Here is a 20,444-nt window from a genome sequence, read left to right on the forward strand (position 1 = left end):
CTATGTATCTACCTATCTCTTTATCCATCTGTCCATTTGCCCTTAGGAGACTTACAACTTTATCATTCCATCTACTGTAACCAAGGAAGAATTGTTCATTGTCAAGAGACACCAGGTGAAGCTCATTGAATCTGTAACTTTGAGATACAATTTAAAGCCAATAGACTCTTTTTTTAAAAAGCCCTAAGGTTCCACATCTCCTTTTCCTGATGCTGAAAGCCCTTTCCTACTTACTTCTGGTTTGCAAATTGTGTTCCTTCTGGTTAAAATTGACAGAGTTTGGGTGCAGCTCAGTGGTGCAGTGGATAGAACACTGGCCCTGGAGTCAGGAGGACCTGAGTTCAAATCTGACCTCAGATATTTAACACTCACTAGCAGTGTGACCCTGGGCAAGTCACTTAACCCCATGGCCTAGCCACAAAAAAAAAAATTGACAGATTTTGGGCAAGTTACTAAATTTCTACTAAGCCTCAGTTTCTCCTAAACCTCTGTTTCTCAGTGTTCTCATTTATAAAATGAGGAGATTGGACTAGATGATCCTTAAGATTTCTTCTACTTGTAAAATTATATGATTCTATAAATCTAAGTCTTATAATCAGATTAATAACAATAACAATAATTATAACTAGCATTTATACACTGCTTTCAGGTTTGTGCAGGACCCTGAAAATAGAATTTTCAACAACTAGGACTTTCCAAAAGGCTAGAAAAATATTCCCTGGTTATTTAATCCTAGGGGTTTTTTGGAACCACTATTTCCCAAAGCAAAATCCTCTTCCTTTGGCCTTTTCCTCTTAACTCTCTTGCTAATCCACTGCAATCTCACCACTCTTTGGTACCTTTCCTTCTCTAGACACACTTTTCACCATGCCTTCTAGAATCCCTGGTCAATTGTTAATAAATTGACCTTTATCCTAGTCCTCGTTTCACAGTGTTCCATCTTCTCATAATAATAATAATAATAATATCTAGCATTTATATAGCACTTTAAGGTTTACAAAGCACTTTATATATATTATTTCATTTGATCCTCACGACAACACTGTGAAGTACTATTATTATTCCCATTTTATAGATGAAGAGAGTGAGGCTGAGAGCTTTTAAGTGACTTGCTCAGATTCACACAGTTAATGATTGTCCAAGGTAGGATTCACACTCAGAACTTCTTGTATCTGAGTCCAGCACTCTATGTACTATATCACTTAGTCTTGTGGAAACTTGGCTTCCTTTGGAAGATACTATATGCTTGGTCATCCTTTCTAGTCCTGGTTGCTTCTTTTCTCATGTTCCCCAATACACTGGGACATATTTCTTTCTCATCACTACTATTTTCACATTTTTATTCTGCGACCAGAACTCAGCAACCTCTCTTCTTAAGAAGTTTACTGCATTCCTAATTATTATCTGCCCCAGGTCCTTGATCTTCCACCCCTGTTCTAGCTTCCCTTTTCTCTCTTCATAGCTTTGACTCTATCACTGAATATTTTCAACCATATAAAGCACTGACTACCCTTTTGCTCTCTGTTCACGCCCTGCTGATCCTCAACCCTAGATCATTCCCACCATCTGTCTTTTCTACTTATATTTCTACACTGTTGAAAATCACTGAAGCAAGCTACACCATCATGCTGAGTAGATCCTCTGTAGATTCATATTATCTAACCTTAGTTGGGCTTTCACTAAAGAATGGGAAAAAAAAAACTTTTATTCTTCTTTCACTGACTATCACACCACCCTCAGTAGCTATTCCAAACATTTTCCTCACAAGACCTAGACTTCCCTCACCCTCTCTCTCTAAGCAGACATTCTTGCCTCCTACTAGAAGTCATCTCTGACATGACTTCCTTCTTCTTCCTTTCTTTATACTTCAAAATATCACTACATCTTTACTCATTCTCTACTTCCTTTACTCCTGCCTCTGAGAAAGAGGTAGCCCTTCTCTTTGCTGAGGCTAAGCCTTCTACATCCTTTCTAATCTCCTCCAGGAACATTGCCAATTTATCATGACTTCTTGTCTGTGAAAGGCAACGAGGTAGCTCAGTCAGCAAGAACACTGGGCTTAGCATCAGAAAGACTTATCTTCCTGATTCAAATCTGGCCTCAGACACTTACTAGTGTGGTCTTGGGCAAGTCACTTAACCCTATGTGCCTCAGTTGACTCATCTGTAGATGAGCTGGAGAAGGAAATGACAAATCACTCAGTATCTTTGCCAGGAAAACCCCAAATGGGGTCTGGAAGAGTTGGACACAACTGAAACGACCTAACAACAACAATTTATCTGTGAACATTTACCAGTCTATTCATTTCTCAATCCTTGGCAATTGGTTTTTCAACACACCCCGCCCCCACTCTACTGGCACTGTCCTTTCCAAGGCTACAAATAATCTTTTAACTAGTAACTCTGATAGCCTTAAAAGTAGTCCTACAAACTGCTTCATATTTAATATGAGGTTTTGGTTTCAGTCTCCTGAGAGATGTTAATTATTATAAGTCAATAAATTCTGTTTTAAGTTGTTCTATCAATGTACAGTCTTTTTGGTCCGTTAGCATATCTTCTGTACGTAGAAAATAAATACCTGTCCCATATCTGATTAATATTGTTCATTTAGTATCTTTGTACTCTCTTTTGGGAAAATCTGCACATAAGTCTAAGCTTTAAATAATTTGTCCCTAGGTTGCCAGGGGATGGTTTTATCTCAAAGACTGGGATAAAAGGGAGCCTACTCCCCTCTCTAACTGGGGCCAGGCTCTTCTAGGACTGAACCAAGCCCAGACCCCAGACCAGTCCCTTAGGGAAAGGGAATAGACATAGTGCCCCTAGTCCCTTTGGGTTAGGACCTATTCACTCTATTAGACAAAGATTATAAATGAAGATCTATTTAGTTTCTTTTCCATTTGTACTTTTCACTTGGTATATCACTGAAAAGCAAAGGTCAAACTAAAGAGGTAATTTAATCAGGAATGAATATGAAATAGATGCCCATCAAATTTAATTTTTTTTACTGAGTCATTCAGGCCAGGTATAGTGCTTTGACTGGCAGTCCTGTACATATATAGCTTCTGGCTGTCTGTTAAACCAAAAGAGACATGAAAACATGTGCTTTTGTCTCTGTTACATAATGTTGTGGACCAGTGAGGGGGAGGGAAATAGGAATCTCCCAGAAAAATGCCCTTTCTCTCAATACACACAAGTTGGCCATTACAGCCAATTATACAGGCTAGAAAAATAAACAAAAAATTTTAAAGCCTTCTCTTCAGGGAATCTTTCAATTCCTACAGAAGAAGCCAACTGTTGAGCTCCTATGTGAAATTACATCTTTAAACAAGCTTTAAACAGTCTATGAAGACCCATTGAGTAGCTGTCAAAAAGTAAACCAAGATCAGTCTATGCAAATGTTCTTTACGGTTGTTATGATGTTGACTCCTGGGCTCCTGAATAGACTCAGTGTTACCCACAGAAGGTGAAAAGATTCTGTGACCTACTGCAATGCTTCTCGTCGCTCCAGTCATCACAATCATTAAAGCCATTGCACTGCAGCTTTCTGGGAATGCAGACTCCGCTGGCACACAGAAAGCTCTCACCTCCTCCACACAGCACTGCAGAAAGGGAGAAGGAGAACAGGGAGTTAAGAGGGTTTCAGATTGTTTTCTAAAGTAAATCAAGAGGGAAAAAAAGCCACCCTTCCATCCCTACTTTTCAATGGACTTGGTGTTCAGACTTTTCCTATCCCTTCATCATCATTTTCCTTTGGCACATTAAAACATCAGCTATCTAATTAACTAGGTATAACATAAATAGTTCTTGTCTTAGAAAAGCAAGAGGAAATCCACAAATTGGTTTGCAGAGTAAGTACTTTCTTTGAGAGCGTGAGAATGAGCCAGCATCAGGGGATAAAAACACACCAAGGGAGAAGGTTCTACCTAATAATTAGGAATTATTTAAGAGTCCAGTGAACAAACATACAAAAGTCTATTTCTATGATGCAAGTGGATGTGAAACAACATTAAGAGTGAAGTTGGTCAATCACGCAGAACTCCAGTAATTCTAACTATAACTATACCATCCATCCCTTGTATTAGACATTCACGGCTAGCCTCAGACAAAATGCCTCCTCAAAGGTGAGTTACTTGGTGCTCATGGTTAGGTGTGGGTGGTAGAGAGAGGATAAAACATGGTATGGTAGATAAGGTACTAGATTGGGAGTCATGAAGATCTGGATTCAAATCTCACCTTTGATAACTGTGTCAAGTTGGACAAGTCACATCAGGTCCCTAAGATTCATCAGGAAAATGAACATAATATGACCTGTAGTATCTACCCCACAGGGTTTTATAGAAGGTTCAATTTGGATAGTCAAGTCAGCAAGCATTTCTTAAGCACCAACTGTGTGCCAGGCACCTTACTAAGCATGACATACCAAGAAAGGCACAAAACAGCCCCTGCTCTTAAGGAGTTCCCAGTATAATGAGGGAGATAGCAGGTAAACAACTATTTACAAATAGGATACGTACATACACACATATGTATATGTGTGTATAGACATAAATTATTTGTACACAGATTTTTACAACTATGTTTGGAGTTATGTATGTAAATATATGTTCATATACATATACACATATGTATATATGGAGTTTACAGTTTATTGAGGGAGAAAATACACAATTATTTTTAAAAAGAGATACATACATATATGTACACATATATGCAGATATTGTTTGTATATGTGTTTGCAACTGTTTGCGATTATATATGTATATATATGGAGCTCACAATTTAATGAAGGACATGTAAACAAAAATGTACAAACAAGACATATATATATATATATATATATATGTCAGGAAGCTAGGTGGAACAGTGGTTAGAGCACAGGGCTTGGAATCAGGAAGATTCATTTTCTTGAGTTCAAATCCGGGCCTCAGACACTAGCTGTGTGACTGTGTGACCCTGGTCAAGTCACTTAACCTTGTTTGCCTTAGTTCCACATCTGTAAAATGAGCTGGAGAAGGAAATGGAAAACCATGCCAGTATCTTTGCCAAGAAAATCTCAAATGGGGTCATGAAGAGTCAGAAAAAACTAAAAAAATGAAGAACAGAACATGTATATGTGTGTGTACACACATTAATGTATGTATATATGTGTGTGATATACATTTTATATGTGTGTGATATATTATATATATATTATATATACCTTATATATTATACATAATATATACAGGTAATTAGATAATCTCAGAGGAAAATACTAAAATTAAGGAGGAAAAGGAAAGGCTTCATGCAGGTTAAATTCTAGCTGAAACGTAAAGGAAGCCAGAGAAACTAAGAGGTTGAGATGAATTGGGAGAAAGTCCTAGGCAAGAAGGCTAGCCGAGGGAAACTGTACCTGTATCATACACAGCCACACACATATACACACATATATATATGTGTGTGTACACAGACCTTAAAGTGTTATATAATTGTTATATAATATAAAGTGTTATAATATAAAGTATTATATAATTGTCAGCAATTATTATTACTATCTGGTTTCTCATTTTACACTTGGGAAATGGAACTCCAGAAAGGAGCCACACAGCTAGCTGGTTAGCTAACAGCAGAATCCAGGTGACCTGATAATTCCTTTATACCAGTGTCTCCTCCAAGCCGATTTTGGTAATGAGGAATGTAAAATGGAATTGAATAATCATATTTTGCTTTCAGGTTGCCTCCCTGACATTAATTTTTGCTGTTACTGACACACATTCACTTTCAACTTCTATAATCTCAACTTCCATTTTGATCATTACAATTTATTTTCAGGATTTAAAGTGAGGGAAGACTACAGTGGGGGGGAAATCCCTCTGTTTAAAAATCAGGCAAAAGAGCAAAGCATAAGCAATTAAGGAGTTGAAGGTAAAAAATGGGCCTCCATATTACCCCTATAATAAAGAAAGATTGTCTTTCATATTCCCTTCCAAGCAAAAGCCAGTAAGGCAAGTGGCAGGAAAGGAGTCCTCAATTCAGTTTAGAAGTAGAGTAGGAAAGAACAAAGTTGGCCCCAGGGGTAGCTCACCCAGGGAGTATGACCTTCATGGGAAGACCATTGAACCCAGTTTTCAAAATCCTACCTTAATTAATTACTTTTGTAAACCAACAGCAAATTTTAGTTATTTCTACTGCTAAAAGACTACACTATTGTCAGCAACCTCCATATTTCAGTGCCCTGGGACCAACTTCCCATCACTATGCCCTAGTGATAGCTATGTTTTTATCAATCCCAAACCTAGCACTCCATGCTGTGGGAAATGAGGGGTAGCTTGCTAATTGCTTTTTTCTGGGTATTGCTCCCTAAGCATCAAGCAACCTGTGAGTATTTACTTGTTGAATGAGTAGAAAGTGGATATAGATCATTCTACCTATGATGTTGTAAAAGAAGAGAATATAAATTTATATAATTTCTATGATGTTTCAGAATTACAGAACATTAGAACAAAAAGGAACCTTAATGCGAAAAGCCTATCAGCAATACAGACATATTAATAATGCACTGCTGGCATAATTATGAGGGGGTTTTGTTCATTTTTATTTATAATTTTTATTTTCAGTTCCAAATGTACACGGCCCAGGAAGTTGGGCTCGGATACCAAAAAAGAAAGGAAAAGTACCAAAGAAAAGTTTTACCTATTTCTGAATTTAACTGATACTACTTACAGGGCTTATCAGTAGCTAACATTAGTCTCAAGTCTACTCTAAAATCCTTTAGGGTCTATTTACTTTCTTTTAAAAATTGTAACGTGGATGCTTTTTTTTTTTAAACAGTGCTTTTATTTTCCACTAGTTGCCTTCTTACATGAAAGTACAGTTACAAAAACAAACAGACACGTAGACCATGGCCTGCAATGTGTAATTTTCATCACATTCCTTTGAATGTTGGTCATAATTGGTCATAACACTACTCTGAGTCCTAATACTGTGTTTTGTGTGTGTGTGTATTGTGTGTGTGCCTATTCACCTTCACATTTTAGTCTCCAGCAAGTCACCTAACTAGTGCCTCATATACATTAGGTGTTCAATACATTTTTTTGAATATTCAAACAAATTTACTTAATGTATCGCATGAACAGAAAAGTAAGGTTTTTCTATTATAGCCCCTTACTTATCAGCACTCAGTAGGGTCAATCTAAATTTAGCAGTCAGATATCTTCACTGCAATATACTGCTCTTCATTCCATGCTCTCCCAATGGCTATTCGTGAACATGTTTTCATTGAATAAGAATCAGTTTTAGTGAAACAATTGTCAGAGCAAAATTATTCCAAAACGAAATGCTCTCAAGCTTGACTAGGTTAATTTGTTCCTTTATACTATAGATAAACTCTGTCTAATTGAAGCTATACCAGACTTTATGTTTAATTGAAACTAGCTTCCTAAAAATACTTCCTAAATGGGGTATGCACTACATGGCACTTCTATAAATACTCCTTACTTGATAAAAATGTGACCAATCAAGGTCAAACTTCTAAAGGGAAATACTTGGCTAGTTCTAACGTTAATCAAGAAATTACCAGAAATTGATAAATGAGAATACAGCAGTCTTTAGAAACATACAAAGCACTTCCAGGAAATAAGTGTCACCACCCAGCATTTAAGGAATGACTACTGAATAGAAGAGATTTTGTTTTGTTTTGTTTTTTTAAGTCTCATATAACAGACCTTAAATCTAATTAGTCAGAATACAAAGCAGACCTGTATGTCTCCAATGTCAGAAATAGGTTACCAAAGCTCTAAATAACCTAATTTTTAAAAAATATGGCCCGATGTAACTTAATTTACCAAATGTTAACAAAACTTCAAAACAAAGACCACAAAACTAAAAAGATATGGGAACATGGTTTAATGTATTACTAACCCCAAGGACTCCCATCTGGAAAAGTAAATTCATTAAAAATTGAGCAGGACATATGGACTGATATTTATAGTTTCCTATTAAGTCATGCAATAAAATAAGTCCAAACTCTAAATAAAAAGGTGAATTAAAGATTGCATCCCTATTAGGCTAGTCTAAGAGGAAAGAATACACATCTGGCTATCTCAGGCATGATCCTAAGACCTTCAGAGTGCTTTCGAGATGTTTTTATGGATACAGAATGACAAAATACGTTTAAGACAATTAGCAAGTATTGTCAGCTAAACACACATTTTAAGATTTTCTCCAAATTGTCTCATGTGTTTTTAAATGACATTTTACAGCCAATAGGATTCATAAAAAGCTAACAGTTGAAGATTAAATAGGATATTATGACAGCTTTCAAAGACTATGTTTGATGTAAAATATCTGAATTCATTGAAATCTAAAGGAAATAGAGGATGTTTTATACATATTAAGGTTTGGAAAGGAAATTAAAGGCCATGCATTACACATATAGCTGTATCTGGAAAAGTCATAGGTGTGGGGGGTGGGGTGGTGAGGGTTAATGCTTTCATGAAAACTATGAACCAGTCCTAATATACACAACAAAGATTAAGAATGAAGTGAACACACACACAGACACACACACACACACACACACACAAAACTCAATGTAGTCTACACGGTTTTTTTTTTTTTGGCAAGTGGCTATAAATTGAAAAGCTAATGTCACACAAAAAAAGTATATTCCTTTGACTTTTTGTTGTTCAGTTGTTTTAGTCATGTCAGACTCTTCATGATCCCATTTGGGGTCTCCTTGGCAAAGATACTGAACTGGTTCACCATTTCCTTCTCCAGCTCATTTTATAGATGAGGAAATTGAGGCAAGCAGGGTTAAGTGACTTGCCCATGATCACACAGCTAGTGGCTGGATTTGAACTCAGGTCTTCCCAACTCCAGGCCCAGAGTGCCTATCCGCTGCATCACCTAGCTGCCCCCTCTGAGATTACCTTCCATTTACACTGTATACATTTTATATGTATCCCATCTTATGTGTACTTTGTCATTTACCAGTTGTCCCTCCCAATAAAATGTGAGCTCCTTGTGGGCAGAGATTGTCTCTGATTGCCTGCCTTTGTATCCTCAACGCTTAGCACTGTGCCTGGCTCATAGTTAACCCTTAATAAATACTTATTTCTGGCTTGAGTTGACTATAACCCAAGGGTGGGGAACCTGCGGCTTCAAGGCCCTACGTGACCTTCTAGGTCCTCAAGTGCGGCCCTTTGACTAAATCCCAACTTCTCAGAAGAAATCCCCTTAATAAAAGGATTTACTCTGTAAAACTTGAACTCAGTCAAAAAGCTGCACCCAAGGACCTAGAAGGCCACATGTGGCCTCCCCACCCATCTCTTTCAGAGTCAGGGACTTTTTTGCTCTTTGTTTTTTCCAGTGCCTAGCACAATGAAGGCCCTGAGTAAATCCCAGATAAAGGAATGACTATCTACACATACGGTTACACTGCCCGTGCTTTTGTCACATTAGGTGCTTTGGGTACCAAAAGTACAAAACTTCTTCTATCTGTTGATTGATCCCAATTATTTTGCTAGGTGCTAAGGATACAAAAAAAAAAAAAAAAACACCTAATATTTCCCATCGTATCTGAAATTCAGCCTTAGCTGTTTCCACCCCTCTGGCATTGCTGTGGAAGGCGATGGGGGCGGCAGCATTGGAAGCGGTCCAGCCGCTCTGAATCTTCAGGGAGCAGCAGCGTGTGGCTTGTCTCACACGGCCAAGTATACACACATGCCTGAATAAAGCTGAGGGCAGCAAATTGAGATAGTTTTGTCACATTCAGGCACCTGTTGTTTACCTCCTCCATACGAGAGCCCTGTAGACTGATCCTGGACCAGACCAGACCAGACAGTAGAGCGATCCCACTTTCTTCCTCTGGACTCTCAGGTAAACGTCCCAGCTCTAAACTCTGGCTTATCACACCCCATTCTGCTGGGGGTACTTCTTGGTGAGGCATTCTCCTGTCTGAGCAGGACGAAGAGATCCAGTGCAAAAGAAGAGCTGCTAGTGGTGGGGACCTCTGGGCTGGTGAGTTGGATCCGAACCACAGACCGCAAGGAGTTCCAGCCAAAGTAACAGCATCCCTCTCCACTTTGCATTCTTACGGTTCAATATAGCCCAAGAAGTCCCCATTCTGCTAGGTAGGGAAGTGAGAAACACGACACGGACACAGATAAGAATAATATGAGGTAATTTGAGGAAAGCAAGGGAAAAGAGTTGGGAGCGAGGGGGGGAGGGGGAGAAGGCAGGGATTAGGGAAAGTTTCACAGGGGAGATTGTGCCAAAGCTAAGCCCTGAAGGAAGATAATTATTCTGAAAGGTAAAAATGAGAAAAGAGTTCATTCTGGGGGAATATGTCTGCATTCAAATTCAACTTGAAATCACTGTCATCTAAGGTGTACCTACAAAGAATATTTACTCAACAGTGAAAAGTTAATTGCCTATTTTTTATTTATGGTTTTAAACTGTTGTTTCCATTTTTAAAAAAAAAAAGTATTAATTAAATTGACCACGTATTTTAGACCTGACTACAAATTGCGACATCTGCTAGCTGCTCATTTAAGGAGAAAAAAAAAAGAACTTTAACACGAATGTTCTTTTTGTGACCATGTGTAACTATAAATCTTGGACATCATAATCTTGGAAGAGTAAATATTACAAGCAGTTCAAAAGGCAGCAGAAGTAGGCTGTGTTGTATTACCAGTGATGAAGTGTTGCTGAAGAGTGGGGCGTCAGCGTGCACACATCACTAACAAAATCATGACTCTACCAAAGTTATCAAAGTAAAGTAAGATCAGATGTTGAGAATTATAGAAAGTATAAAGCCTTAGTGTCAGGCTAGGAGGCTGAAGAGATACTTTTTGCAACAAAGCCCTTCCAGTTATTCTTCTCTAAAAGAATGCCTTTGGTGGGGAGAGAGGAAGAGGAGGACAGAGAAAGTGAGAAGCAGCTTCTGTTTTAACCGGGTTGTAATGCTTAAAATCTTAGAAAAAGGCTTCCTAAAACAGGCAGTCATTGAGTTAAGTCAAATCAACTAGCATGTATTAAATGCTTACGATGTGCCAAGCACTGGGCTAATTGCTAGGAATATAAATATAAGCAAATAAAAAGGCAAATCCCACCCTCAAATGACAGCAAATGAGATAAGTGTGATGTGCTTAGTACAATCCCTAGCATACAATAAGCATTTGATAAATGCTTAAGCCTCTCCCCTTCCTTCCAGGAGTTTACATTCTAACAGGGGAAGACTGTACATAAAAAGAAACTGAAAGCACGAGGGGGCAGTTACTGAGAGCCTGGCTCAGTAGTAGAAAACTCCAGATAGATGGGACAAGTCGAGGAGAGACAAAAAAGGAGTAAGTATGGCTGGCCTGGGCCTTTCTCAAAATGGAGATTCTGAGAGTAGGGGCCTGAGGGGCAAAAGAGATCTTCCAGGGTGAAAAGGATGCTGGGATATGGTGGAGAAGTCAAAAGTCAGGAGCAGAGCCAGAAGAGGAGTGAAGGGCTGAGAATCAAAATGACTAGAGGTGGCATTGGCTTATAGTCAGAGACTAACCAAGGAAGAAATCCCCTATGTATCAGTGATATTCCTGGAATATCACACTAGTGATATTCCAAGATGCTTTCTATTGTTCAGTGAATTATCCAATAAGAAAGCTTAGAGAATTTCTTGCCAGAACCAGATTTTCAGTAGTTTGATCATAGAGTATGAGAGAATATTGAAGTATAATCAAAGTAGGGCTTGACTTGAACATAGGTTCTGTCTCCTCCTACCTGTGTGACCTTGGTGAGCCCTCTAAGAACTTTGCTTCTTTCACTGTAAAATGAGAACATTTGTACCACTTACCTCAAAGAATTGTTATGAGGATCAAATAAGAGAATATATATTACAGTGCTTTGTAACTGGAAAATACAAGTTGTAAAGAGAAAATATGGGGAGTTGAAATACCCAAAGGATAAAGGATGAAATTCACCTTAGGAAAACCATCTCTGTGTTCATAGTATCTCATAGAAGAATGTTGGTGTGTAAAGGAAACTCTATGGTCCAGTCTAACCTGCTCATGTGACAGACAAGGAAACTGAGTCCTAGAGAGATTGTGACTTACTCAAGGTCAAACAATGAGTCAGTGGCAAGGCTAGGCCTAGAACACATATTTTCTACTCCCCTGTTCAGAGTTCTTTTCATTACACCCAGTAATGCTAGTAAAAGAATTAAGGACATACAGATATATACATCACACACACACACACACACACACACAAAGAAAAAAAATCAAGAAACTAAGGGCTATCCAAAATCTTTGCTAAATATTACCAAGTTTATTAATAATAGTCCAGCAATCAGTCTCTTTAGGAGGGATAACTAAAGAGATCCATTTGAAGATGAGAAATTGAATGACAAACTCAGACTTTTAAAAGATGTAGAAGACAAAAAAACAGTACATGAGGATGAATATGAGAGACAAACAGACATAGAAATAGAGAGAGAGATAGAGGAAGACAGACAGAGACAGACACAGAGAACAGCACTATAAGAACTGTGAAGCGCTAAAATCTGGAAAGATTAGAGGCTGGTAATTAATGTTAGGGGACAATAAAAAGGATGTTGGTGTCTGTGTGTATGTGTGTGTTTGTGAGAGAGACAGAGAGAGAGAGAACAAAATGGGGATGGGCAAGAAAAGGATCACAGATGGGATCAATACTTTTAGTGGATAGAATTATTTTAATAGATGATGATGAGAAGGGAGAAATACTTAACTCTTATTTTGCTTCAATATTCTTTTACAAGGAGAATGTTCTTTGGACTAGTACGGGGAGACAAAAATGATTTATAGGAAGCAGAAACCCAGGGTAAAGGAAGAAAACAGACAGCATTGAGTGGCCTTCAATGAATTCAATTACCAGGTTCAGATGAACTATATTCTGACAGACTTTTTAAAGGACTAGAAAATGTAATTGCTGAGCCATGCTGCTGATGTTTGAAAGATCTTAGAGAATAAGAGAGATGCTGCAGAAATGGGAAAGGGAAAATGTCCCAATTTGAAAAAAAAAATAAAGGAAAGAGAATTTCCTTGGCAAGCTATATAGAACAGTGAGCTTAACTTCTGTTCTGGGCAAAATTCTAGAACACATGGGATAGTTTGTGAGCTCTTAGCCAGGGAAATAGTGATGATTATAAGCCAGCATGGTTTCATCAACAACACGTCATGTCAGACTAATCTAATTTCCTTTTTTTTTTTTTTTGACAGAGTTACTAGACTGGTAGATTAGGGGAATAGAGCAGACATAATATAATTTGATTTCAACACAGTATTTGACAATATCTCTCTCATGCTACGTTTGTGAATATATTATATATATAAATATATATGGAGGGGTATGGGCTAGTAAAGTAGATTGAAATTGGGATGACTGGAACCAATGAGAAGTCATTAAAGTATTGCTCAATGAATTAATCAATAAGCATTTATTAAGCACCCACTGTGTTCCAAACACTGGGCTAGACACTGGGAGATACAAAGACAAAAATGCAAGTCCCTGCTCTGAAGAAGCTTCAGTTCAACTGCATGAGAATGACACATACACAGATAAATAAATAGAAAATCTTTACAAAGTAAATTCAGGGAGCAGAAACAGCTCGAAGCAGAGATCAGGAAAGGCCTCGTGTTGGCAGTGGCACTGGAACTGAGCTTTAAAGGATTCTAAGAAGTGAAAGTAAGGAGGGAATGAATTCCAGGCATGGAGGAAAACCTGGGAAAAGTCATTGAGATAGGATATGGAACGTCACGTACAATTTACATCAAGTACTTGGGTTTGGCTGGAAAGACGTCTGGGAGAATATATAAATGAGTGAAAAAGCATTTATTAAGCACTTGCTATGTGCCAAGGCCTGTGTTAAATGCTAGGAATACAAATAGAAAAACCATACAATCATCCCTGCTCCCAAGGAGCTCCTGCTCTAACCACAGAAGACAACACATAGAAGAAAGTTCAGCTATAGGGCAGATGAAAAAGTCCCAGAATTCTTAAGGGCCTGGTGGTGGGACACAGAGGTCCTTCAGTCCCATAAGTAAATCAGTTGATAGTGCTAGGGGACCACAAGATAAAGAAGCAGGGCGTATAGTATAGACCTGGATGAGCTGAGGAGACAGTAGTAAGGCAGATAGGGAGGTTTTATCCTCCATCTCATTGGATGGAAAGGAGTTGTGGATTCCCATCTCACGCAAGTCATGTGAGCAGTCAAGTCTTCCAAGTAAAGATGGAAGGGTAGCAGCAACGAAGGGTCATCCTAGATGGGTTCTTAGGCGGCCTGGGCTGGGGGAGTAAAAGGCAAGAGAAGGTAGAGTGACCATGGTGGTAGTAGACCTTCCTGCCACCAGACTGTCCAGGATGACATTGAGGAATATTAAACCCATCAAGGTGGACTGCAGCTAAATTATGAAGAGAGTCATATGTAAAACCGGAATTTTAATTTTATCCTAGAAGCAAAAGGGAGCCAGTGTAGTTTGAAGGTGCAGATGACAGACCAGTACTGTAAGAACATCAGTTGAATACTTTGTGGAAGATCAATTGGAATGAGGGGAGACTTGAGGCAGGGAGAAACCAACTGCGCATCTCTTTTAGTACTCCAGGTGAGAGATGAAGAACTGAGTTAGGACAGTAGCCATAGGAGGGAAAAGAAGGGGACATATGGGAAAGCTGTTGTTGAGGCATAACTGATAAGACTAGGGAGCTGGTTGGTTAGATAAGGGGTGTAAGAGAAAGGGAGGAGTCAAACAACTCCTGAATGAACCTGGGTGACTAGAAGAATGGTGGTGACCTCAACAGAGTGAGGAAGTTGGAAGAAAAAAGAAGTTTGGAGGGAAAAAATGAAGAGGACCTTGGTTTGAATCCTAGCCTTGCCATCTGCTCTCTGTGAAACTTTTGTCAAGTCTGTAAGCTACTCAGGGCCTCGTTTTCCTCATCTGTAAAATGGGAGGAGAGGGTTTGGTTAGATGGCCTTTAAGGCCCCTTCCGACTCTAAATCCTTTGACACGAAACAGTCAGGATACAAAAAGACCAGCAGCTAGGTGGTGCAGTGGATAGAGCTCAGGCCCAGGAGTCAGAAGGATCTGAGTTCAAATCCAGTTTCAGACACTTACTAGCTGGATGACCCTGGGCAAGTCACTTAATCTGGTTTGCCTTAGTTTTCTTCATCTGTAAAATGAGCCGGAGAAAGAAATGGCAAACCATTCCAGTATCTTTGCCAATAAAATTTCAAATGGGATCACAAAGAGTCAGATATGACCAAAACAACTCAACAAAACAAAAAAGATCCTGACAGACTAGAAGTCTGGACCAAACCTAAAAACATAAAATTTAACAGAGATAAATGTAAAGTCCTACATTTCATCACTTGGGAATATTGGTAGAAGGGATTCTGGAACACATATAGGTGGCGAGAGATGGCTTTTGATGTCTCTTCCAGCTCTTGGATTCTGTGGTTCTGTTATCCAATTTCTAATAATACCTTGATCTACTACCACCCCCCGGTTTATTTTTTCCACCCACAGAAAGATGGCCTCCAATTCAATATAATTTCCCAAGTACAAAAAAATGTATTCTCTTTTTGAATGGATCAGTGTCCTGGCTCTGGTTTCACGGTTAGTTCAATGGCTTACCAAGACACTACAAGTTCAAATAAATTATTCCATTAATAGAAATATATCCAATAACTCCCAGTGGAAAGAAGTCCGCAGGAAAGCAAAAGCAAATAAGGGACGGCAAGGAAGTCCTCTGGGGCCTTAGCAACTCCCCCCTGGAGTCCTAAAACTGTTTCTATCCTCTTTGCCCCACATACCTGGGTCCCAGAGCCATTTGCCTGGGGAAAAATTAATTCTGCTGGGTCCAGTTCCGCTCCACGAAGGCTTAGCTCACAATTGGTCAGTTAGCGTGGAAGTGTAGGGGATAACTCAAGCTACCCACAACAGCCCATGCCCTGCCCCTCAGCTGTTAATAACCTTCAAAAGACATCATCTTTGCAATAAAGCCAAGGAGGACCCACCAGTCTATGCAACCTTTACAATTCACACTCAGAAAAGAAAAAAAAAAACTCTGACCAAAATGCCTAAATTTACTTTTACAATAATACATCACTGCGGGGGGGAAACAGATTTCACATTATGGGACTTAAGTTTGAATCCTGGCTCTGTCACTTACAACAGGGTCCACAAGGTAAAGGAGAGCATTTGATAAGGGCCTACTCTATAATAACAGGCATTCTGCTAAGCACTTTACAAATATTATCTCACTTGATCTTCACAACAGCCTTGAGAGGTAGATGCTATTATTATCATCCCCATTCTGTAGTTAAGGAAACTGAGGCAGACAGAAGCTAAGGGACTTGCCCAGAGTCACACAGCTATTAAGTGTCTAGGGTGGGATTTGAACTCAGGTCTTCCTGACTCCGAGTATACAACTCTATCGACTGTGCCACCTAATGGCCTGAGCTGTGTATGACCTTAAAAAAGTCACTGTCATGTGGAAGAGTGCTTGACCCAGAGGGCACCATGTATCCAGGCTTCAGAAAGGCAGATTTCAGTCACATCACATGAAGGGAAACTTTCTAACAATTTTATCTAAAGTAGAATGGTTTGATTCAGGAGGAAACAATAACTGACATTTATGGAGCACTTTAAACTTTGCAAAACGTTGCTCACACATTCCATTATATGAGCCTCACAACCACCTTGCAATGTAGCTACTGCGGGTATTTATGTTCTCATTTTACAGGTATGGAAACTGCCATTGAGGTTCTGTCAACTGCTGATGGTCATACAAGTTAGTAAATTTCAGGGGTAGATCTGAACTTATCTTCCTGGCTTCAAGTCCATGGTATTACCCAAGAAGCCATGTAACCACAATTATTCAAGCAGAGACTGGGTGACCATTTATCTAGTATAGACAACATTCCTGTTCAGTTACAGTCTGAATTAGATGACCTTTAATGTCCCTTCTGAAATGCTGTTATTCTGTAATTTTGTGGACATATTCTCTGCTTTTCTTTAGCTTACACAAACAGAATAAAATAGTTATTTTAATTTTTTCTCTTGAGTATGTGGACTTCTACTGGTAAATCACTTGTCCTCTATTAAACGATGAATATTACTGGTAGAATAAGAAGGTCTTTGAAATCTGTTTCTCCCATGTTCTCACCACAACTCTCACTGTATACCTTCATAAAATCTTTCCATATATCCCTAGCTACTATTCTTGTATTTATTACAAAAATTATACAAGCTGAACTGAAAAACCCATCTTACATGTGACCAAATACAAGCAAGCGACAATTGAATCCCAAGGTGTACTTGAAAATCTGCTCAGGTTGGAAGGTTGGGAAATTACAATAGAAAGAATTTAAAAAAAAAAAAAAAGCTGGACTGAAATTCTTCTAACATTTTGAAGATCACTAATTTCCAAGCTTACTGAACCAAAACTAGAAATATTTTACTTTGTACAAAGGGAGGTAACATTACTAAACTCTAAAAATACTCTTCTGTGATGGTGTTAAGAAATCCAAAACTTAACTGTCCCTATAAGTACTTTGTGTTGCAGCCTAATACCCATTTCTACACCCAAATCAGTACCCAAATCCAGTATCCGGGATTATTTCCAAAAGCTCTAGTTCTGGCATGAAGAGATCTTCAGTATATATCAGAATAGAAAGGGAATTCTGATGTCTAAAGCAGGGGTGGGGAATCTGCAGCCCCAAAGCCACATGTGGCCCTCTAGGTCCTCAAGTGCAGCCCTATGACTGAACCCAAAGGCTGCACTTGAGGACCTAAAGGACCACATGTGGCCTCGAGGCCACAGGTTCCCCACCCCTGGTCTAAAGTATGTATTGATTAATTCACAAACTATTCAGAATTTGCAGAGAGGAAAAGCTCAACCCCAGGAAATGTGTATCCAGGTTTATGTAAAGTGTTTTTTTCGAGTTTTGAACATTCACTGTGTAAATCAAAGAAGACAGTGAGGAAGATGATGATGTTGATAATGATTCCAAAAGAGCATAGATGCAGGGTAGGCACAACTAAGGGCAAAGTGACTAATCACTTGTGTAGTAATTTGGTCATGAGGAAAGAGAAACAAACACATAGTGGTTCATTTTCAGGAGTTTCAGTAGCCAGAGAACTACTGTTTTCTTCACTTTTCTATTATTGTGGGTCCTTGGGAGGAATGGCCTCCCTTTGTCTCTACTCCGCACCCCACAAAATAGCATCCAAAGGATCTAAAGAGGATGCTTCTAAAGACTCTCATCAAATAACACTGGGAGAAGCATCACTGAAGTGTGAGCTAGAAAACACCAAACACCAATCCTCACTTTGGACCATTTATGACACAGCCCCATTGGCCTCAATTACAATGACAGGAATTAACTTGAGTCCAGTTCCTGGAAAAGGCCTATTTATTTTGTATTTTGCTAAGTCCTCAAGTAAATCTTAATGGAAATTATCAATGATACCCATAATGAAGCTATTTTGAGACATCAACCCATTAGACATTTGGCAGAACTAATTCCCATTGCTAAAAATGGAATGAAGTGCTAAGAGATGAGAAAACCAGAAAGCCTTGTTTGACAATTTCTACCAATTAGTTTCAAGGCATTTGTTTGAAGATGATGAATTGGATGTTTCCTGTCTAAGAGCTTCTTAAACTCAATCAGCGGCCAACTTTGTCAGTTCTACACCTACGATAATTCTCCAATGAGTTTCCTTCACAGTCATTGTCCTAGTTCACGCTCTTATCACCTCTTGCCTGGACTATATATTACTACAGACTCTTAATTGGCTCCCCTACCTCCGGTTTTTCCTTTCACTAATCCATCCTCCACCCAGATGCCACAGTGATTTTCCTAAAGGGCAGAACTATCAATGTCATCTCCCTAATCAAACTCTAGGGATTTTCAATTAACTGTACAGTCAGATACAAACTCTTCAGCATTAAAAGCCTTTTGCAATCTGATTCCAACTACTTTTGCAGCCTTATCATTCCCCTTCACATACTCTACAGTTCAGCCAAATTGTTTTTCTTTAGTCAGTCAACAGGCATTTATTGAATGTTTACTATGTGCCAAGCAGGAGGACAAAGACCTCAGGATACAAAAAAAGGCAAAACATGGTCCCTACCCTCAAGAAGCTCACGGTCTAATGAGGGAGAAACACACAAACTACATATATACAAGACACATAGTGTAAAAGGGAAGCAATCCCAGAGATAAGACATTTCCAGTGGAAGGAAGAAGAGAGAAGGTAAGAGAGAGAGGAGGAATAAGAAGAGAGAGAGGAAGGGAAGATAGGATTTGCACAAAGTCTTAAAGGAAATGGAGGTACGGATAAAGAGGAAGAGCATTCCAGGCATGGGGAGAGTCACCAAAAAATTCATAGTCAGGCATTCAAAATTCTTCACAGCCTGGCCCTATTTTTTTTTCTTATGGGTTGAGTTAGGTTATATAGCACCCTGTGTGAGGAACAGTAAGGAGGAGAGCGCCATTTTATTGTAGAGTACATACTGGAAAGGTAGGAAGGGGCCAGGTTAAGAAAAGCTTTAAAAACTCAAGAAAAAAGCTTGTATTTGATCTTCGAAGTAATAAGAAACCACTATAGTTTACTAAGTAATATGGTAAAATGGTTGGACTGGAAAAAGGAAAGAGATTTTAGGCAGGGAGAACAACCAGAAGGCTACTATAATAGTCCATACGTGAGGTGATGAGGGTCTACACCAGCGTAGCAGGTTTGTGAATAGAGAAGAGATATATAGAAGAAAAGTTGTAAAAGTCTAAGTTTCCTTAGACAGGAAACAATGGCAGGAAATGGCAAAAGATTGGATACATGAGGTGAGATAATAATAATAATTTGCTTTAAGGTTTGTAAAGTATTTTTAAAATATCTGATTTTATCATCACAAATCTAGGAAGTAGGTACTATTATCCCCATTGTGTAGATTAGGAAACTGAAGCAGACAGAGGTCAAGAGCCTTTCCCAGGGTCATACACATAATAAATGTCTGAGGGTGAATTTGAATTCAAGTATTCCCGACTCCAGAGGAAAAGAGAGTGTCTAAGAGAAGAGGGTAATTGATAGTGCCAAAAGCTGAAGAGTAGTCAAAGATGAGGAACAAAGAAAAGGGTTAGACTTATCAATTAAGAGATAATTGGTAACCTGTAAGGAGCAGTTTCTCACTCCATTTCCTGTCTCCACCTTTATGCCAGCCTGGAATATACTCCCTCCTCTCTGCTTGTCAGAATCCCTAGCTTCCTTCAAAGATCAATCTAAGTGCCATTTTCTTCATAAGGCCTTTCCTGACACCTCCCCTACTCCAAAAAACAGCATGCTGCTTAGCACATAGTGGGTGTTTAATCAACAATGTTCAGTTGTCCCGATCTAAATCTTGCCACTGGACGTAGATGGCCCAAGAGGAAAAACTGAGGCTGGTGAC

The 20,444-nt window shown here is 38.9% G+C and overlaps 1 protein-coding gene across 2 annotated transcripts in view; it reads right to left on the bottom strand.

Annotated features, from left to right (window-relative positions):
* Positions 1-20,444, bottom strand: part of CORIN (corin, serine peptidase) — a 205,710-nt gene that overhangs the window by 64,677 nt on the left and 120,589 nt on the right. For both annotated transcript variants that reach the window (XM_027836429.1, XM_027836428.1), the window contains exon 6: positions 3,485-3,598. In XM_027836429.1, the coding sequence (XP_027692230.1) occupies positions 3,485-3,598 (114 nt within the window). The remainder of the gene's footprint in view (positions 1-3,484; positions 3,599-20,444) is intronic.

This window comes from Vombatus ursinus, unplaced genomic scaffold (assembly GCF_900497805.2).
Source record: "Vombatus ursinus unplaced genomic scaffold, bare-nosed wombat genome assembly UNPS02014818.1, whole genome shotgun sequence".
Lineage (NCBI taxonomy): Eukaryota > Metazoa > Chordata > Mammalia > Diprotodontia > Vombatidae > Vombatus > Vombatus ursinus.